This window comes from Pagrus major, chromosome 21 (genome assembly GCF_040436345.1).
Source record: "Pagrus major chromosome 21, Pma_NU_1.0".
Classification (NCBI taxonomy): domain Eukaryota; kingdom Metazoa; phylum Chordata; class Actinopteri; order Spariformes; family Sparidae; genus Pagrus; species Pagrus major.
In genome coordinates, this window is record NC_133235.1 from 5,736,073 (window position 1) to 5,759,185 (window position 23,113).

The 23,113-nt window shown below is 43.0% G+C and overlaps 1 protein-coding gene across 1 annotated transcript; it reads left to right on the forward strand.

The window, feature by feature from the left end:
* The first annotated feature begins 17,675 nt into the window (after positions 1-17,675).
* Positions 17,676-20,597, forward strand: LOC141017323 (homeobox protein engrailed-2b-like). The gene is made up of 2 exons (XM_073491994.1): positions 17,676-18,165; positions 20,281-20,597. Exons 1-2 carry the CDS (start codon positions 17,676-17,678, stop codon positions 20,595-20,597), a joined length of 807 nt encoding a protein of 268 aa, XP_073348095.1.
* The last annotated feature ends 2,516 nt before the right edge of the window (positions 20,598-23,113 follow it).

The following is a 23,113-nucleotide window of genomic DNA, read 5'->3' on the forward strand; positions in this document are numbered from 1 at the left end:
GCAAATTATGCTAACATTAAGAAAGCAGCAACAAATGTCAGAATAAGGTTTTATGATTGTCATATTCATCACTATTGTTTCTTACTGGTACTCAGGGCTGATATCATCACTAAGAAGCACGGTGGAGAACCTAGAGCTAGTTCAAACACACTGGATCTTGCTATTGATTAAGGATCTTTTGTCAACTTCTCCTTATGGAAACTGATTTAAAGGTCTGCAGAATGTCTTTTGGACAGTCATTCCTTTCAAGATTCAAGAAATCTTATTGTCATTGTACTACTGTTGAAGAAAACAAGATAACAAAATTGCAATGACACTCCCTGACATTAGAACAATATTAAAAGAACGATATTAAAACAAATTAAAACAATATCAAAATATAAAACAATATGTTACTACTCTGAGAATATAAGGTAGTAGTTAGAATACTTTAAATGTGTGGGTTTAGAATGGAACAAAATACTCATTAGACAATAATATGTTACCTGCCTTATTAAATACACATCTTCAAAACAACAAACAACATTATGAGAATGTATTCTCTGTGACTCATGTGTCACTGATGTTTCTAATGAGCTTTTCACAACTAATTTACAAACAATGTATAATCAGAAATCAGAATCAAAAATACTTTATTGATCCCATTATTATAAACATTAACATAAACATAAAACATAAACAGATATTAACCCATAAACATTATTACTTACTACTATAAGTATAAAAATGATTTAAGCCCCCAAAGAAATATTGGTTGCAAACACAGCTATTTTTCCACCTTTAAAAGCACAGGAAACGTATTGGGAAATTATAAGGGAGAATGACTGCACCATCTTAGTCAGGTCTTGTCCCGAGGACAGTTCAAAAGTGCACAGAACAATAGCCAAAATCTAAATCTAACATTCTGCTGTGGTTTGGCTTCTGGCACAATGAATAATGCAATAATCCAGAAATTGGTGGAGAGCAAATTGTTAAAAGAGTACAACCATGGATGAACATGCACAATGCAGAAAATTAGCAATGCTAATTACTAGAAGTGGCTGATATTATAGGAGGGGACAGGTAGGTCTGCAATCACAGCCATCACCATTATTTTGTAACCAACATGACCCTTCTCACTTTACCATAAACATCACCACCAGCAGCCTATTTTTGTCACAAGTATGTGTAATTTATATTTTATAAGATGTCATGTCTTCTACAATTCTTTCCTGCAGTAGTTAATTACATCATTCAATAATAGATGTCAGGCCAACTGTCAATCACATACACACATGTGTATGCATACAGAGCAGACACACAAACACTGTAAGGTGAAATGCAGATGGTAGATGCTCTGGTCCTAAAAGACCTTGACAAACTGAGCTGCAGCTATTTGACAACAATAAATGGAGGAGCTGTGTGATGTCTACATGAAAGGGTTGCTCCACCAATTTTATACATAAATGTGTTTGAATGGTCTTGGGGAGTATTACTGCATATGTGGATAAACACTATAAAGCCTTTTGTGACTCCAGAGGAAGCTGCATGTAAGCTAAGTGACATCCAGTCATGTCACTCAGTGGCTAAGTTGCATTGTGGCACCAGGACCAGATATGTCACCTTTATTATTCCACACATTGTTCTTCCTTTTTAAAACCTGGCGCCTACATTACCCACAATGCAACACGAGGGACATCAGGCTTTGTACTACTTTTTTCATATACAGTATGCAGTAGTACTCCCTAAGACCTGTAAACGCTCTTTAATGTGTAAAATTGGTGGAGTTACCCTTTAATAATGTAGATGGTTGCCTCTTGAGCTTGTTGATATGAAATGTTGACATTACTTTAGACACACCCCCTGCCAGTATGCACCATGTTATTCTTGGTCTTCACAAGGTCACACAATTGCACCCTCAGCAGTGTAGTGCCCTTGCATTATAAATAGATTATAAAATATGACGCATGAGGTTACAGGCGCCATTATACATTATCAAGTTTGCAACATATACAATATAAAACTATCCACAGAACCAGAGCCAGTGTTACAATGCATAGGCGTAGTAGGACGATCCAGGATGAGGGCCCGGGAAATCTAGGAGCGCTCCTTGGGACCGCAACTCGCCCAATCCACCAAGAACTGGAAATCTTGGCCCCGCTGACAAAATTCTGCTGACTGTGAAAGCAGGGTAGTTGTCAGTGATCCAGGTGGGAGGTGGGGGTTTGGCCGGAGGACTGAGGTCACTGGTGGAAACTGGCTTAAGTTGTGAGACATGAAACGTGGGATGTACCAGTAGGGATGCAGGCAGCTTGAGATGGACAGCAGTAGGGTTGATGATCCTGTCCACCTCAAAAAGGACCAACAAAGCGCAGAGCCAGCTTGCATGACTCCACCTGCAGAGGAAGGTCACAGGAGGAAAGCCAAACCCTTTGTCCTGGTTGGTATTGGGGGGCTGGAAGCGGTCCGCCAAATGCTGACTTCGCTGGGAGGAATGGGTGAGGGCATCACGGGTAGCCTTCCAAATCTCCTTACAGCGGGTGACATGAGCTTGGACAGAGCGGACTATGACTTCACCCTCCTGGCCGGAGAGAAGATGTGGTTGAAAGCTGTAGGCGGCCATGAATAGGGTCATTCCTATAGCGGAGCTGGTGAGGGAGTTATGAGAATAATCCACCCAAGGGAGAAAAGAGGAACAGGAAGTGGGATGATGGGCTGTGATGCAGCGGAGTGCGGTCTCGGTTGGCTCTTTCTGTCTGTCCATTTGATTGAGGTTGGTAACCAGAAGTGACACTGGACGATATGCTAAGCACCTTACAAAAAGCCTGCCAAACCTGAGATGTGAACTGGGGTCCACGATCTGAGATGATGTCGGAGGGAAGGCGAGGAGCCGGAAAACATGGAGAGTGAGAAGGTCGGTGGTCTTGGAGGTGGATGGGAGCTTGACCAAGGGAATGAAGTGGACTAACTTGGAGAAGTGTTCCACTTTGGTGAGAATAGTCGTGTTTCCATCAGAAAGCGGGAGGCCTGTAACAAATTCCACTGCAGTATGAGACCAGGGACGACTGGGAACAGGCAGGGGTCTGAGAAGGCCAGCGGGACGATAATGAGATGCCTTACTCCGGGCACACACAGAACAGTCCGCCACAACTCACTCACATCCTTGGACAGGCTAGGCCACCAGAAATGTTGGCGAAGAAACTGAAGCATCCTCTTGACTCCAGGGTGACAGGTAAGTTTGGATGAATGGCCCCAATGTAGCACCTGAGACCGTCCGACATGAACAGGTGGTTAGGTGGACCCGTGCCAGGGTCAGGGTGAACACGTTAAGCCTCCAGAATGATGGTCTCGATCTCCCAAGTTGCAGCTCTGACAACTTGGGGATTCGGCCCGATGGGCTCGTGGTTAACTGGGAGTGAGTCGGGGGGGAGAGTCGAGAGAAAGCATCTGATTTACCATTATGGGAGCCTCATCGGTAAGAGAGAGTGTAGTTAAAGTGACTCAGGAATAAGGACCAGCGAGCCTGGTGGGAGTTGAGCCTTCCGGCAGAGCGCAGGTAACACAGGTTTTTATGGTCAGTCAAGATGAGGAATGGCTCCTGGGTGCCCTCCAGTCTCCACTCCTGAAGAGCCAGTACCACTGCCAAGAGTTCCCGGTTTCCGACATCGTAATTCCTCTCTGCTGGTGAGAGGCTTCGAGCCAAAAAAAGCACAGGGATGGAGTTTGTGTGTAGTTGAATGACGCTGGGAGAGTATGGCCCCCACACCTGAATCCGAGGTGTCCACCTCCACCACGAACTGACGAGCCGGTTCGGGATGCTGAAGAACGGGGGCGTTGGTGAATAATTCTTTCAACCTCTGGAAGGCTGAGTTGGCTCTGGGAGACCAGTTGAATGGTGAGGTGGTTGAGGTTAGTTGGGTGAGAGGAGCCGCAACTTGGCTGTGGTCACGGATGAACCTTCAGTAGAAGTTGGTGAACCCCAGGAAACATTGCAGCTGCTTACGTGAAGTAGGCGTGGGCCACTCCTCCACTGCCTGGATCTAAACATTTTGTGAAGATCCTCACATGACAGTGGCTCGAAGGAGAGATCAATCAGAGGAAGGGGGGATTTATTCTTCACCCTGAGGGTTGTGTTGTTTGAACCAGTGGAGACCCAGTACCACTGGTGAAGTGGGTGAGCAGATGACGAACAGCTAGAGGAGCTCATAATGATTTCTGGAGATGGTTAAATTTATGGGCAATGTGTGATGAGTTATGGTGTCGAGGGCTTCAATGGGAATTAGTGCTTGTTCAACCAGGGCAGAGTCAATAAAGTTGTCGTCAGTGCTGGAATCCACAAAAACATGAATGGGAAGAGATTCACGTGACCATTGGAGGGATGCGGAAGATTTATGCGTACATGAGAGCTGGAAGTGGAGGAAGTCTGGCTCACCAGTGCACCCTGTCTCACTGGCAAGCTGGACCCTTTTCGCATTGCCGGGTGGGAGGCGAGGAAGTGTCCGGGCTTGCCACAGTAGATGCATAGTCTATTTACCAGCCAGTGTTGACACTCCTCAGGGGTCAGACAAGTTCTTCCCACCTGCATAGGTTCCTCCAGGACAGCAGGGGGAGCTCTGGGGATCCAGGAGTGATGTGGAGGAGTCTGAGGTGCTGGCAAAGAGTGGGGGATCTGACTAGGGGTGGACCTAGCTGGTCTACGACTGGTGGAAGCTCTCTACCTCCGTCTCTCTCTAAAGCGGGGATTATGCTTGCGCGGCGATTGTGCGCCTAGGCGTCGGCGAACATGATCGCCGTGATTTTTCATTTATAGTAGTGCGGCAGTGTCTATGCATCGCGTGGTAATTCACCGCCACAACGCTAGGGGGCGCTGAGTAACGAAACCGCATGAATTCGTACCTGGAGTGTTTACTTTCCGGTTACGCCAGAGAGTGAACACGCCTGGTCTCTGGTAAACAGTACATTGAACAATGGCGACTGAGCGAGAGAGGATACTTTTGGAGCTGGAGCTGATCGATATTGAAGAACAAATGCTTCTAGTGCAAATGTTAAATACCAAACGAAGGAGAAGACGTGTGAGGACGAACCGGAAAAGCTGCGACCCGGAAATGATGTAACGCGGACCAATCACAGCCCTCGAGGTCCGCGTCGCATGTCCCTGCTGTCTGCGCCGTTTCGACGCGTAGTTAGGATTTTTGGGAGGTGCGCGTCAAGTGACGCAGATGTTCGGCGTAGGGGTCTGCGTCGACGGCGTAGCTACGGCGTAGGTACGCCGTCGACCTGACGCAGAAGCATAAACTAAGCTTAAGACGGTTGTCCAATTGTATGACCAGGGTAATTAGTTCTTCTAAGGAAGCTGGCTCCTCTCTAGAGGCTAACTCGTCCTGTAGGCTGTCAGATAACCCCCTCTTCAAAAAACTAATGAGTGCTGGCTCGTTCCACCCACTCTCAGCTGCTAGGACATGGAAGTCAAGCTGCTGCCGACTGGGAGCCCTGGCGTAAGGAAAACAATCTACTAGCTGCCTCTGACCCCTGTACAGGATGATCAAACACCCTCAGCATCTCATTAACAAAAGTGGCATGTGAATCAAGAACTGCTGAACCCCCCCTCCCATAAAGCTGTTCCCCACTATGCTGCCTTTCCTCTCAACAAGTCCATTGTATAAGCTATCCTTGACTTATCAGTAGCGTAGTTGGAAGGTTGTAAATCAAACACATGTTAACACTGTAACAAAAAATGACCACAAGTACCTAAATCTCCTGAGTACTGCTCCTTGGCCAGGGGAGAAGGAGGTCGGGCAGAGTTCACAACAGGTAGATTACTCACAGTAGATGGTGTAGCAGAGGGGGGTGCAGGTGGTTGGGAGGTAAGCTGGTTGAGTTGGTGGCCAAGCTGAGTGACGTTGGAGCATAAAGCTTGGAGAGACGCCAATACCTCCCAGAGCATGTGTTCATGCTTGCCAACGAGGATGCCCTATGTGTTGAGTGCCAGGTGGAAGGATTCTGGATCCACTGGGTCGATTGTTGGCCAGATGATTCTGTTACAATGCGTAGGCATAGTAGGAGCGCACAACAAGGCAGGGAGCTGAGTAGTAAGGAATTTTATTGATGCTTCACAGGGAGTATGCAGGTATGAGTAATGAGAGGCTCTGGCTGGAGTATCTGGTGGAGAGGAGGAGGAGGAGGTAAGTTAGCTCACGGTGGTGCTGGTGGTTAGCGTGAAGAGTGGAGCTCAGGGGGACTCAGGGCAAGGCTGTTGACTGCAGAGGTGCTGAAGGCTGGGTAACTAGAAACAAAGCCACAGGTACATGAAACAAGGTGGAACACTGAAGGCAAAAGAACAAAAAAGAAGTTAGATCTCTTGGTTGAATCCACAGGGAAAAACACAAGAACACAATCAAAGAGTTTAGCACAAGCAGGGGGCAATGTATCAGGCAGTACTGACAAAGTCATCTGGCCTGGCAGCAGGTAGAGTGGAGACCAGAGCTTATCAGCAGGCGCTGATTGCCAATCTGCTGCAGGTGTGTGTGTCAGCAGCTCCGGTGAGGAGAAACCCCGCCCAGCCTCTCAGTGCACCTCTGAAAGCACAACAGGCAAAGAAACAAAAAACACCACAGCACAAATCCACCACAGAAAATGACTGACTGTGACAGCCGGCCCTGATCAATTTGGTGCCCAGGCAAGATTTAAGCTGGTTTATGTCGATTTTCTTTATTTTAGAAATAAAACATGCACAAAATAAAAACAGTGAAGTAACAATGGCATAAAACATAATATAAATACAATATACATATGGTAATGGAAAAAAATATAGTATGAAAGAAATCAGTGACAACATTCTCTGTTCTTACATTATTAGTTAAAACAGATGTCGAGTTGGCAGGGTCTGTTGGTGCAGCCTTAATGTAGGTGTCTGATGCTGTATCACCAGGCTCTTGTGAAGTGGAGAGGTTGCTATATCACTGGGCTGTGCTGACATGGAGGGGACAGTAGACGTTGATGCTGCGTCGCTGGAAGCTGCTGGGGTGGAGGTGTCTGCAGGTGGCTGAGGATCTGCAGGCGTGGGAACAAAATATTTCAAAAGTGCATCTGAAAAGGAGTATATGACCACTGAGCATTACAGTATATTAATTTAAAAAAAGCTGCTGATGGTGAAACACGGCCAATAATAGCACTTAAGCCACATTATAGCCAGTGGTGAAAAGTTTTGAGGGAAAAAACACTTTGGTGCACAGTGTGTGGTAAATTTTAAAAGCTTGTTACCTCATCCATTGTGTAAAATCTTAATTTTTAAAGTAACTAGTAACTAAAGCTGTCAAATAATGTAGTGGAGTAGCAGTGTACGTATAAAGTAGCATAAAAAAGAAAATACTCAAGTAAAGTACTTCTAAATTGTGCTTTAGTACAGAACTTGTGTAAATGTAGCATACTTAGTTACTTTCCACCACTGATAATAACCTATAACATTCTACAACCAGCACGAGTGATCACATCTGCATTCATGCACAAAACATGTACTCAGTGAGCACATCTCTCACATGATGCCTGCTGTTTGCTTTGACTTATCATGAAAACACAAATACTTGAACCAGGGGCGTTGCTAGGCCTGCAGCTTTACAGGGGCACAGGCCCCCACCCAGACCCAGACTGGGTTAGCCTTAAAACAACACACACACACACAAAGAGAAAAATACAGGGACTGATGCTCCTAATTGCTTCCATATGCATAAACACATACATACATACAAACACACATGCATAAAGCATGCATGCATGCATACCCACATACACACACACACACACACACACACACACACACACACACACACACACATGCATGCATGCATACCCACATACATACATGCATACAACTGGGCCACTAGACTGGATACATGTTTACTTCCGTACCATCAAGCTGTACCGTCTGCTTTTCTGGTCGATGACTTGACTGTGACTGACATGGTTAAGCTGATCCCTCTCAACAGCCAAAACCGTCAGGTGCTGCAGCCTATCTTGCGTCATTGTTGACCTTAGCCACATATAGCGCAGGGGTACGGATATTATTCTGTCATCATAAACTGTCTGTGATGAAAAATAGACTCATTCATGAAATTTCATCTGGAATTTTACAGGGGGGCACAGCGCATGTTTACACTGTCCCAGAACACTGTTTGAAGCTAGAAAGGTAGCAGGGTCCACCACATATAAACTGATTTCACCAAATAAGTGTTACAGTAACTGATAGTAAATGGCGGTAGCAAGCTTGTTTCGAAAGACAAGTATGACAACGACTAGTTAACTTCCAACCACTTTAACATTTATTGGTGCACATATTTAAAGCATGATTTTGAATGACTGGGTCAAATAGCCAATCTGAAATAGATTTTGAAGTGTAAACAACTGGAATTGGAGTTGAATCAGTGTACAAATTTAAATCAAATGTACAAAGACAAAGTTAACACAACATGCCACATTACTTATGTTGAAATAGATGTTTAAGTTCAAAGAAATGCTGGGTAAGTTCAATAACTTAATGAATTCAATTCAAATAACCACACCCTTCTAATCAACCTTAAATAGATTTTCACGTTCAAACAACTACCCTGAGCAGCTCAATCAATTAACAAATCCAAATTAACCAAACTTACACAGAGGTTTACACAACAAGGGATATTTAATCAAGATAACATTAGGTGTTGTTAGAGGAATAAATTGAACTCTTTCACCTAACATAAAAATTTAACGCAGCCCTTTCGTGTTAGATGGCTGGCTGTGTGGATGGCTGATTTCTGTGAGTTTTGTTAAGTAATATGTCAATTATTCAGTTCTCAGATGTGTTTTCTTCATTAAAAACTTTTGCACCCAAATAGAGCTATATCTTGAATAGTTTTTACATGCTAATAACTGTTATTTAGGGAGGAAACACCATTAATAACAAGCTTAAGTTGTTATCATTCACATCAGATGATTAATAATGTGAAATTATACATAAATTCTGCAAATAAATAGCAATTATCGGCAAACTGTCCCCATTTTTCAGTCACCAGCACTGTTTGGAACTATTAGCTATATTGCTAAGTGAACGGGTGACTGGGTGGGGTGAGATCAGAGGGTGTCACAACTCTCATTTTCAAGGCACAGCTCGACTTCTATGTCCTCTCCTGCAGCAGAGGAGAGGACGTGAGTGCCGCAGTGACTCACTATGGCTTCTTGCCACAGTCCTGGTATTACAAGAAGGGATGGGCCGTCCCTGGCTGCTTAGCAGTAGATATCTCTGCAATGCAATAGCTACATAGGCATCTTGAACATAACGCCAGAACTGTTACTTTTTTACAAGCTGTTGACAGGGTTAGATCATTTTTTGAACGTTTTACACTGAAATTATCTCCAGATCTTACAAATTGTACCTTCAGTCCTGTCTGGTTTCCAGCTCAGCTTTGGCCTAAAAAGCATTTTGTAAGTTAAAAAACAACACGGTGGTTTGTGCCCAGATATAGAACTATGTGGGCGCTGTATCCCTTTCTTCTACAGAGAGCAACAGAGCAAAACCCTCCATTGTCAGCCAACACTGCTGTGAACTCATGCAGGACCGAGCGACGGTCCAGGATGCCAAGCTCCAATGGAGGCCCATCAGTCTGGCCTGCAGGCTGCTTTCATAGCGGGTTTATCCACAGCACAATGATCAGGAGGATTAGAGCAGTAACTGATAGCAACAAACCCGCTCATGGCCTTTTGAACATGCTGATAGAGGCCAGGAGAGAAAGACAGTCAGCCGCGTAGAGCTGGACGAGCCGAGAGAGGAGGACAAGGAGCGTGTCCAGGTAGGACTGGAAGTTGGACTGTTTGGGGATCGGGGCTGCAGATATCAGAGCTCATGGTGTTGTCTTCCATCTCTTTAATCTTATAGGGTTAGGGTAGATAGGTGAAGTGCTGCCACTTTTTTTCATCCAAGTGAGGAAATAAAATGTTCACAGTTTGCATAATCCAGATGAAAAATGTTAAAGTGATGAGTTGCTGAAAGTATTTAGTTTTAAGGTGTGTTTTGAATAAAGGCATCTTGTCATTAACAAGGCTGAACAGCTCTTCATGCGCAGCTCGTTACATTATGTGACATACATGTAGCGAGCTGCACACGTACAGTATCGTCCTGTCATTCAGTGTGTGCAAGGGCCGAAGGGCTGAACGTCACCGACACTACAACTAACTGAGAGTTACAGCACAGGAACAGAGGCAGCAGCTGTGTTCAGGACCTGAGCCAACAAACTAGGAACATATATTCATTTAAAACGTGACATGTCCAGGCTCTGAGTTTCTGCTCTGACATGTTCAGTGGCAGAAATATTCACAGTAGGACAAACATTATGACAACAGTTACACAGCACAGCAGCAGCTCTGAATGAACCATCAGCCTACCTGCTGCAGTCACACTGTCTGTTATCACCTACTGTCAGGCTTTACCCCAGGTTCACTGTGATTCCACCAGTTAGAGACAAGGATACTAAGTTGATGAATAAATATTCCCATGGTAAGACAAAATGTGGGAGATAAAGCCATAACCGGCAGAGAGAGAGATTATGACATAAAAAGTCATATTTATGAGATATGAGATAAGCCTATAAAAAACAGTTTAAATTATGGGGGAAAAATCATAAATATGACATAAAAAGTCATAATTCTGAGATAAACAAGTTGAAATTGAGATACGAAAGTCATAATTTTGACTTTCTAACTCATGATTATGACTTTTTCATGCATTTTTTGTCTTTAACTGAGTCAATGTGCTGCTAATTCATATGTAATGCTGCTGCTTCTATTTGGCCTACATGACCTCAGTAATTATAAAATCCTGGCTACAGCCCTGCATGCAAGAAAATGGTCCACCTTAATGCTGGTCTTTGTGAATTAACTGGTGACCGTGGGTGCATGCACGCATGCAAGAGCGCGTCTTAGGTGCACTCCTAAGACAAGGGGCAAATGTTAAACTGTTTACTCCACTACATTTGTCTGACAGCTTAAGTTACTAGTTACTTTTCAGATGACATTTTCCCCTCCCCTTCCTGTCCAGTGGAAACCACTGTTCTCCAGATTTGTTGATTTGGAACATTTCTGATAAAATGAATTATGATGTATTTCTTCACTTCACTTCTTAAGCTTCAAGGTGCAATATGTAAGAATTGTCTTTGAGAACTATTTTCTTATGTTATAACATCTATGTATTGTGTTGCAGAGATATCTAATGAAGTTAGCATGCTAACCAGCTAGCAACAGCTCGTACCGGTCCAACATTCCTGTGCTGGTGGTGTAAACACCGACGCTCCCCTGGTGCTGCAATCTCCCAGTCTAGACCATCAGATACATGGCTAATCAAGCCTACTAGCTAACGACAGCTACAGTTAGCAGTAGTTAGCGGTTATCATGGTGATATGCTGCTGCCTGTTTGTTCTGAGCATGAATTCGACAGCTGGACAATTCTTATATATTGCACCTTTAATAAACGCTTTAAAACCCCTCTTGGGTTTTTGAACAGATAAAAGTATCATCACAAAGCTGAAAACAGGCTGTTTTCTCTGACTTTTTACACAAACATGGTTCTCACAGGTCAGTGACGCTACAAACATGATGATCTGAATATGATGCACTGCTGTAGATTAAACTAGCCAACAGTATAAAGGAGTTCAAATGAGCTCCACCTTAAACATCTACAGCAGTAAAATGACATACAAATTAATGCAGCAGTAATATTAATCCCAAACTTCAGATATTGGCCAATAGATATAAGAAATCAGTCAGACTGAACAGTATTTCTTTTAACTACATGATTGATTCACTCCTCTGATCAGCCACGTTGACTTTACAGTGGTGTCGGAGTCATTGTAATAAGTTCCTGGAAAAGTTAAGGAAAATGCTCAGATTATGAAAAAAGGGATCCTACAAATGTAAAGAGCATCACATTATATATGTATTTTTCCATTTAAGATTTACCTTTTCATTATGGCAGAAACATCTGGTGGGCCAAATTGAACCTTACAGCAGGCCAACTTTGGACAGCCCTGAACTACAGTATGTGCAGCTTATTTCAATGTGCTTATGAAGGTTTCTGGACGGGAGGAGTTTATAAAAGATGAGCTCTCACTGTTTGGAATAAAATGTGCGGCCAGATGTGGCTAGGGATGGTCACTGGAAGCTGCCTCTTGTTCTGGGTCCTGCTCTGTCATCACGCATCATAGTCAAGAGACAGCTGGTGCGCTCTGCAGGCAGCTGGCAACTTGACATCTGTAGTAAAGGTGTTCCTCACGCGGCGCCATCTCCCCCGACACTCAGTCCCTGCATTTAGAGCAGACTGGTTGTAACAATGGTATAGATGTCAAACGTAAGTAAAAAATAGATTAATGGCTCAAAAACATATTTTAGTATAAGAGTACAGTTTGAAAAAACAAGCATGAAAGTACCTTAAAGGTCCACTGTGTAACATTTCGGGGGATTTTGGGGAAGACATGAAAATAATACTGGCAAAAATGAAAGATAATATTCCTTAAGATTTTTTCGTTGGTGTATAATTGCCCGAGTCTCAGAATTTCTTTGAATAAGCCCTCTGTATCTAAAGAGAAAGCCAGTCTTCTTCTTCATCTAGCACAGAACAGACAAACCAAACACTGGCTTTAGAGAGGGCCTTTCATGTTTAGTAGGCCGCATAGGGGAGGGTGAGACGTTGGTTGCAAACTGGAACCACACCGCTAGATGCCAGTAAATCCTACACTATGGACCCGTAAAAAACCTGCTCTTTTACTCCTGTGCATTACTTGTAACTTGTAACTAACCATCCCACCAGCAATCTTCTGTGGATATGGCCAGTCATCCAGCAGTCATTGCATCAAAGAAGGACATCTGATCATGTGTCTGGTAGTCATAAACTACTTTTATGATTCTTTCATAGGTTGAGGACTGGAGAGTAAGGTGGAAAGAAAAGTGACATGATCCTGCCTCAACTGCCCCCTTTCCTCACCTGGCACAAGTCTTACATAGAGGTCATTAAGGACTGGAACTGGGAGCTCCCAATTTTTATGCATTTTTATTTGTGCTAGGTTTTGAACATACATTTTACAGTTGTGTCAACAGTATGTAAATCAGAGTGTACCTGCACAGAGGTTTGGTGAGGGTTGAGTTTGAGTCTGAAAACAGCCATTTGAAAGACGGGCATTCTGTGCTGACTGTGTGAAGAGTTTCTAAAAATTAAGTCAGTAAAGAGAAATTTACCAATTATAAAAACGTGTGAGCCATTCAAATGAAATACATTGGTGCCATGCAAACTGACATAAAACCTGCACAAAAAAAAGGTTTAATTTAATGGAATACATTTTTGGTCTAAAGGGGTTACGCTGCTAAAAAAAAAGACTACACAGGAACAAATCTTCAAACTTGTTTGAGTGCTCGTACTATTTTTTCATCCAAGACCTTTACTACTGAGACTAAGTAGAGAGCAAGCCACTGTAATAAACATTGGAACCATTTACCTTTCATTGGCAGTAATGCTGTTTCCCCAATATGCAACAGTATCAAACAAGACACTGGCAACAAGCACAGAACATTTAAAGGGGCACTATGTGTGGAAGAAATTCAAACGATAATATTTACAATATTAATGAGGTAATAATACAAACTCATAAATATGTATTTTTCTATAAGTGAATTTCCAGCTGTTCTCAGAGGAAAATAAGGTCCCAGAACACTGTTTGAAGCTAGCAAGGTGGCAGGGTCCGCCACATATAGACAAAGTAAAACAGTATAAAGTGTGTTGTCCTTTAAGTTCAGTTTGTTTATTCAGTTAATTCAGTCATGAAAACAAAGAGAGTTTGATTATTTAGTTTGGTTTGGCAGAAAAAAAATCAGCCAATGAAAATGTTTCTCTGCTCATTAACATTTCTGCCCCAAACCTACAGAGTGCACCTTTAAAAACTTCAAACTGACCTGAAATGAATGAAGTTTCCTGTGAGAAAACAACCTGGTCTGTTCATTTTTAAACATAGCCTGAATGTTTTCTGATCAGTTGGGTTTTATATCAACATGAGTACTCAGATATCTGTGAGAGAAAATAGTGTCTGATTTGGGTGAGTGCCTTTCCCTTTTCAAAGGTTGATCACTGTCTCCTCAGTTAATGTTCAAATGTTATATTTTATTTTACATCTGTTCTTTTAGTGACATGGATTTTAGTAGGCTGAATGAAACTGAAACATAAAAGACTTTCTAAAACAGCTGTTCTTGCAGTTAGCTGGTCTCAGGTGATGTCAGAGGGTGAAACATTGCTGTAGGCACACAAATGGTTTCTGTTCCTTCTCGTGACTCTTTTCATCATTGCCAACTGGTAGTCATAGCTCAACCAGCTTTTTCATTTCCCACTGCCAGTGAGCCAAAATGTGTTTGATTATTGTCTGTCCCTACACTAAATCCCCCGTCCCCGGGTAAACAGAGCAGATAGAGCAAAGTAGGAAGTGTCCCCTGACCTCAGAGATCCCTTCATCCTTCTCCCTTAAGGAGGTTTTGTAAAGCGGACAGGAAGCTCCAGCTGACCTCAGTTTTGTGTCGGAGCTGATCTCACATCTGGCCACCAACACAATGCAACAACGGTCTCACAAAGCCTGCCTATCATCTCCAGGATGCTCATTCACCAAAGACTGACATATGGAAATGATATTACAGATATGGATTCAGAGATCTTGTTGATTTTGGTGAGTGTGATGATAATGTGGCCACAGAGGCCATCAGCTGTCAGCTCAGAGTCCTCTGGGATATTTATTTTAGATATTATGGTACAAAATATGATACTGATCTGACAGTGTACTGTCTTCCCAACACAGCTAGTAAAGTTTGTCAAATGTTATCTGGTATACATGTGTAGTAACAGTTCTATGTAGAATGATGACGAATCAAAAAGTCAGTGTAATCACAATAAGGATGTGCTACTTAACAAGTTATTGCTGCTCTCTTGTGACCACAAAGCCTTCTATCAGAAGCCCTTCAGAGTGGAAGCATATGAGTCATTCTGTTCAGAACATGCCCATTTAACACTACAGCTCTTCTATGGGCTCCAACAGAAGGATGTTCAAAACTACATAATCATATTTGAACTCAGACTAAAATTACACCTTGTAATAAGACTAAGTACAGCACCTTATGAAAAGTTGCATATTGGTTATTGTTATCATATTTAGCATATTTCTTATTTTTCACATTGGTTAAAATAATGGAAATGGAATCATAGGACATGAAGTCATACGCTGAGAGGGAAGATTTATATTCAGCTACATTTTATGGTTCTGTGATTCATTTTATTTTATTTGAGATCCTCAGGTCGAGGTTTCAAAGGTTTGGACATTTAACTTGGCATTGTCATTTTATTTTTATATTGCCTATTTAGATCAATGTAACACTTGGTTGATTATTGATCATGTATATTAAACTTGTATCGTTCATATTGCAGACTAAATACATTGCCTGCAAGATGTTATGGTGTTTAGCACGTTACATTTCCATCCTAAATAATAAAAAAGACTATGAAAGGATAAATGGAAAACATGTCTCAGATCACAATAATTCCTACAAGTGCTCCAAAAGTATTTTAATTTCCTTTGAATTATTGTTTTAATTTTGAGATCATTTAATCATATTCCTCAGGTTGAAGTCTCATCTGAAGATGATGCAGAAAGTGTTGACTGAAGCTAATTTCTTCAGTTTTTACCATTAAACTGTCCTGATGGTTTTTTGTTAATATTCAAGGGGAAATGTGCATACAATTAATATTATTAATAATAAACAGATTTAGGACAAGATCCTGATGTTTCTCACACTGTCAATGTCCCTAAACTGTACATTCTTTTTTGTACATTAAATAGCAATACTGTAATATTACTTCTCTTCTCATTAACATTTCTTCAACAAAACTACAGAGTGCTCCTTCAAGTACACAGCCCAATAAACTGTATTAATAAATCTAGCAAACCAAAATCAATTCAGGTTGGATTGAAACCGTCAGCATTTTACTTAATTTTCAAATATAACAATAACCTTGATCGCACAGTGATTTTATCCAAGCAGGAGGAAGAGTGGCCCATTTGTTTGTAATATACCACGAGCAACATGCACAGAGTTCTGTCCACTGAGCCTGAACACTTCTAACTTTACTGAGAAAAATCATGAAACACTGGAATTTACAGTAAATGTACGAGCTTGCCTCAGATTAAATCCAGGTATTAAAAGCAACCACAGTTTAAAGGCTTGTGCTGCTTTAAAGGCATAATCCGTTAACAAATATGTTGATTTAAACCACACGGGGGTCGATTCAAAACAAAGGATTAGAACCTGATGTCACACTGAAGTCTCAGCTGCAAGAAACACTAGACAGTAGCTGTAAACTGTTTCAACTTGTTTTAATCAGGAAAATGGCTGTGAAATATTCAGATGGTCCAAAATATGACTGAGTGAGCCTTTAAAAGAAAGACTGAGACACTACACTACTACTGCACAGAAGAAAGACTGAGCAGTTAGTGCTTTACAGTCTGCTACAGCTGGGCTGGGCTAAGAACACTTTTGTCAGGGAATACCGACCACCACCATCAACTCCATGTATTTATCGAATGGTTATTCCTATTCAGTGTAAATAGGACTAATACTTAGTTGTAGTTGAATGTTTTGTTTTCTCACAACAACTTGGAATTATGAAGACACTCAGTGGCTGCAGCTCAGCAGAGCGGTCGTCCAGTAATCGGTGGCTGGTTCGATTCCCTGGGCTGCATATACTTGGCAAGATGCTGTAGCCCAGTTGCTCCTTAAGTTCAGCACCTTGCCCGTCAGCCTCTGCCATCAGTGTGTGTCTTTGACTGGTCATGTTAATTATTTCCATGGACAGATGAGCCTGTGTGTTGCAAGGTGACATTACTGGTTTGTCTTAATAATAACATAATGCTCACGTGATGATTCAAAGCGAGAAGGGCTTTAATTAGGTCGCTTTTTACCGCCAGATGTGCCGAACATTATTTTGAACTCGTGGCCTTTTCCATCTGTGCCCTGCGTTCAAGGGAGGAGATTTTTGTGCTGTAACCTGAACGCATCATCAACTGAGCGGATTGAATTAATTTGCTCCTCAAGGGAATTCCGGGATCCTCACATGACGCCATCTCTCCAGCTTTATTGGTCCGAGGCACGTGTCTGAGAGGCCTGTAGTACAACGTCATGGCAGCGTCTCGCAGCCAATCAGAAATGACAACCAAAATCCGTAGAGAAAGTATTTGAGCGGCGTCTTTATGAGGGCAGTTTAGTGCTGCTGGAGGCGTCAATAATTGTGTGCAGGGAACCTGAAAAATTCAACAGATTCTATTTTATTCATCTGTTTCCACTATTTTTCTACAAAACATTGGAGCATTTGAGTCGAGCCATGGGGACTCCACCAGGAGCTGGAGCATGATTCTTCTTTGTCAAAATCATAAGAGGCGCGTTTCCACAGCAAACAGCATTATAAACTATCTGCCACGACAGGGAATATTTTTTCTAATCGCCGTTTTGGTTTTTCGGATCGAAAAAATAGACTAGTAATTAGACTAATTGATTTTTTTTTTAAGTGACCGGGACGCAGCACAAAACTGGAAATACTACTTTGTTGAAGGGTGCAGAGAGAGAGAGAGGTGCTGAGGGGAACAGGCTTCATCATTATGGAAGAAACTGCTCGACGAGACCCAGAGCGCCCAGAGGACTGCGAGGAGCAGTCCAACCGGGCCATGCTGCCTCTCCTCCAGCCACCCGGCAACCAGCAGTCCCACAGGATCTCCAACTTTAATATTGACAACATTTTAAGGCCGGACTTCGGACGAAAGAGGAAGAACGGGACTTTGGTTCGGGAGGGAGACAGTCTGGGAGTGATCATACGAAGAGAGGCGCAAGAGAGAAAGTCCTCCAAAACTGGCAACCCGCAGCAGGGTGGAGCCGGAGGCGAGGAGGAGAACACGGGAGCATCCGACGACCGGCATCCGGACACTGAGGCCAGGAGGCCTGACCCGATAGCCGCTGATGTGGCTGTGAAGGGCCGGGGGGCCGGTGGGGACCGCTTCCGCAACCCCCAAGCCAGCTCGGCCCCTGCGGCCAAGCCGATGCTGTGGCCAGCCTGGGTTTATTGTACCCGCTACTCAGACCGTCCATCATCAGGTTGGTAGAAACTGCTCAGCTAACTGCCGTTAAATGGAAGAAAGAAAAGATAAATACATGGTGTTAATCAGGAGCACTTAGTTCATGTGAGTCGGTTAAAAAGGGGCTGAACTGCAGAAATGAGGCAGAGAAAAGCTCCGTGTGAATCATTTTCAAGTTTAAAACCTGTAGAGGCGAAAAAAAAAGAAAACCCAAAAAACCCAAACAGAGCGAGAGGCTTTTTTTCTTTTTCTGACGCGAGCCTCACTCCCACTTCATTCACACATCACTCTAACAATCGACAATCGAATTATTGCTGCATTATAATCTAATACTTATTCTAATTTAATATTCAACATCGTTATTAGTTATTTCATACTTTAAATATTTTTCACAAATGACAACAGGCTTATCAGAATAGACAACAGCCTATTTCACAGAAAAGAAAGAACTTTAAAATAAGATTAAAAACTAATTGGGAGTTGCTTTGGATTTCATTCGATGTGGAGTTTGGCCTTAAAATGACGATAAAACGGAGGAGACGAGAAGGTGTCATCGAAAGTGTTGAGGAAATAATGAAGAAATGAAATATGAGTCGAAAGTAAAGTTAATAATGTGGAGGATCGGGCTAAAACCAAGTTTAACGCCATTGTTCCTCAGTCTTCTTTGTTGATAACACATTAGCATATTTTTTGACAATGGGGGGGTCTAAAAAGTGAGGGCCGAGTGTCCCTGAAGGGAACGATTCGACGTTAAATGCTGAACAACAGAACTTTAAAGCCCCTTCACCCCCAACGAAATAAAATAAATAAAAGTCATTTTGACTGCATGTTCATGTCGGGATATGAAATGATTGCATCTGAAGCGTTTTGCAGTTCAGTCTGCCATAAAGCATTTTCTCCTGACGAATCCCACTCATCACAGCCTGAGCACTGAAAGGGCCAAACAGCTTATTATTCGATTTGTATCGATAAAGTAAATGTGTTGCGGTGAGCTGGGCTCGTTTTAAAGAGATGCACGGTGAACTTGGACTTTTCCTTTGTCGTGATTTAGAAACTGCACTGAGCGTTAAATCATTTAGTCCAGAATAAACCAGCGGAGGAAAAGATTTTTGCAATCTATCGAAGAGACGTTTGAGGAGAGGTCGGGACGACGCAAAAAAAAAAAAAAAACGGTCACGTATTTTGTTTTATTGTTGTATGAAGACGCAAAAAAGTTTCGGTGAAGGCCCACGTTAACTTATGGAGATGACCACAAAGAGGTCAGCAGCTTCTCCCCTGCAGTGTGAGGCCTGCAGTACGAGGCAGAGCTGTGAGGAAATGAATGAAAGAAAATAAGATTGTATCAGATTTGTGTGAAAAGAGTGTAAAAAAGATAATTGGTTGTTTTTAAAGGCACGCAGCCTTTTCTCCTCAGTGCGCTCTGGACACCTCTCAGAGGCTGTGGCTGCTGGGAGGCACAATTGATTCAGGCCTGCTGTGTTTTTTGTCAAAGCTACAACACATTCTCTCTCCATTCTCCTGCGTTTGTTTGTGAATTCATCCTGATAGAAACGTCTGAATATTATAGAAACAAGCATGGATTGTGACTCTTTATTACTCTTATTGGATATACTTACCAAAAAAAGAGTTCCTATGGTAACAGGGAGGGAAAGAGGCGCCTAACTCCCCCATCCTCCATCATATCCCGATAACCCCACCCCCATCTGCACCCTCCTCCCCCCGTGCTCACCAAAGTGTGCAGCAGCAGAGCTCGAGGACAGGACAGGCAGCCTCCCCTCAAACTTGATGGTTGTTGCTCTATAAACCCAATATCCTCCATCTAATTCCAAGATACAGCTAGTACATTACTCTCTCTCTCTCTCTCTCTCTCTCTCTCTCTCTCTCTCTCTCTCTCTCTCTCTCACACACACACACACACACACACACACACACACACACACACACACTCATTATTAACTTGCTGACCTTCCTTCCTTCTGGTGTCACAACAAAATCATTTATTCTGTCTGTGTGTGACACCTTCTGAGTTTACGCACTAATTAGAATGTGTTCTGGGAGCAGTGAGCATGGTTAGAACCGAGCCTACCTGTGATTTTATAAAAACCACTGGCTCTCGTTTTTGTCTTCACTCAAGGTCCCAGATCCCGCAAACCAAAGAAGGCGCCGATCCCGACTAAAGAGGACAAGAGACCCCGGACGGCCTTCACCGAGGAGCAGCTCCGCCGGTTAAAGACTGAGTTCCAGGGCAGCCGGTACCTGACCGAGCAGCGCAGACAGAGCCTGGCCCAGGAACTTTGCCTCAACGAGTCTCAGATCAAAATCTGGTTTCAGAACAAACGGGCCAAAATCAAGAAAACCAACGCAAGTAAAAACTCTCTGGCGCTGCACCTCATGGCGCAGGGACTGTACGACCACTCCACGGCCAAGGACGGCAAGTCGGACAGCGACTAGAGGAGACACGGGGCAGGGCGTGGGCTCGGAACCACGCACAAATAATCACCTCAGTACCAGCATTCATATTTAAGAATCAAGAGACGATACTGTGACATTGTGTTTCTCTGTGGTGTGTATGCAGACAGTGTGCGTGACTGTGTGGCTGTGTGCGCAGAGCTGTAGCCATGACGATGTCCAGTTCAAAGATGGTGCTGCGTTCAAGTCCCCGGCAGCTATACACCTGTCACAACCTACAAACCACAGCACCTGTGCGTTCAGAGGTCCAAATAAACATGCTGTTAACATGTAGCCATGCAGCATCCACTGCAGGTTATTCTATGGCGACATCAATAATGTGGGCTTGAATGTAAAACCAAACTCCATGTTACGTTTATGAGCTGCTGCTCCCTCACAGACTGTTTGGATGTTGCTTGTATTAAACATTTATTATTTGTTTGCTAAAATTGAGCAGCCATTAGCCTACCAGATGAGGCAAACCAAGGTCCATTTTAGACAAACGTGTTTAGGATTAAGATCATACATTGATGAATAAAAATCATTTAAGATCTTTTCTGAAAAATGTAATAATCGAAATGAATTGAAATTGACGTCAGACATCTTCACTGTGCTCATAGTTTATTCATTAACATCAGTTACCCTGTGAGTATGCAGGCTGATGCAGGGTCTAATGTGAGGGTCCGAAGAGGCGGACACACATCTGGACAGTAAACTGCACATTTTTAAGCCAGATGTTTGGAAAGTGTCAACATGTGAGAACTCTACACGGTGCCTGCATGCTGCAATTTTGCCCTCGGAAATAAACTGTAGTGTAGTCACAGTATGGGCTGTACTGTGTCAGTAGCACACTCAGAGTAGGCCTGACTGTGAGAGCCGCTCAGCCTAAACATGAAAATTGTAGCACAGTGGAAAAATCCAACTGATAGGAGACACGTAGCTCCCATCAGACATCTGAAGCGATGGTTTGACAAGTGGACTGGACAGCGGCCAGGCGCACCACAGCCCTGTTTAACGTCAGCTGCAACTGTTGTGTCTGATGAACTTTACTGAAAACTATATGCTGAGATCCAAAGATTTGTTTCGGCTGCATTGTGGGAAGTGCGCAGTGACGAGCAGCCTGCTCTGTGTTGTCCGCTGTTGTTTCGTTCTTTCTGACTTTATCGGCTGTTTTTTTGCTCTCTTTCTTCTTCCTTCTGTTTGTGTCTGCGGCCTGCTGGCGTGAATGTTGAGCAGACCTGCAGGTGTGCTGTCTGTGTGAGAGAGAAGCCTTCTGCCGCCTTTAAAGGGCCCAAAAAACAATGTGAAACTGTATCGACACAATTTATGCCTGGAATTAAAGGATGGGTCGTGTTTTTATACCGTACAAGCCTTCACAAACTGCACACAATAGCCCATTAAAATCTTGATTTGAATTTGTTTTTTGATTTTAGTATTGCTGACGGACAGCTCAGTTATTGTCCATGAAGGCGCAGGAGCCACACATCTGAAACGTCCGTTTAATTTCCAGCACATTCGGATTTTTCCAAACCCAGCTTTTAGCCTGCTGCTGACAACAGTTCACAACATGTTTCAGAGCCAGACTGTCACCAGCCAGGGCCCTTCTTTCCTTCACACCCAGCTGTCTGGTGACTCTGGCACCGCGCCGCCGGGCCGAACCGTGGACCTATAGGCTGTCACGAGCGCCTACTTTTAGGAATGTCGAAGAAAATAAGCAACGTTTTATCTGTTTATAACAAAGACCATTATATGCTTATTTATGATACGGTGAATACCTATAGGCCTGCATGGCCATATAGAAACGGGGCTCTGAGGCGTTCACGTCGCCTATTCTTTTAGTTTAAAAAGCCTTTCTGTCTGAATGCTACACTGACAGGCCTTTGTCGGGTCTACTTCACGTGGATCCGAACCAAATCGTGCTATGACGATGCTGTGAATAAATATATTTTTTATTTTGTCTTCTGCCTTACAGGGAGTCCGTGTTTCTTGTGTTTAGTCAGAAACCCGGACGGGCTCCTGCTGAAAGTTGTAAATACGGACTAAAATATTGACAGTGTTATAAAACAGAGCAGCTGTGTTTTCTATGAAGGGTTTTGACATCAGGATTTTAAATGATTAAATAATGAACAAATTCAGCGGTGTCTCTTTTATATGATCCTATGTAAATAATTCATATCCTGATGGTGTGGTGGTAAATAAAAGACAACGGTGCAAATTTGACTTTTCATAAGGTTATTTTATTATTTGATCTTAAACACACATCAAGAGAAAATCTTCCACACACAACAATGGCACGAGTATTTCATATTTTGCTGTGAAGTGACTGCGGGTGGTTTTCTTGAAATATCTTGATAATGAAGGAAACAACAATGAGAGCTGAAGACGCAGACACAACATGGAGGACACTTCTAGTATTCACCAATATATCCATACTTCATCTTCAACATTATGACGCTGTTGAATTAAAAGCCCAAGTTATCACTTGTCATCAAAGCCTCCTGTGTATTTTAGGCTCAGAT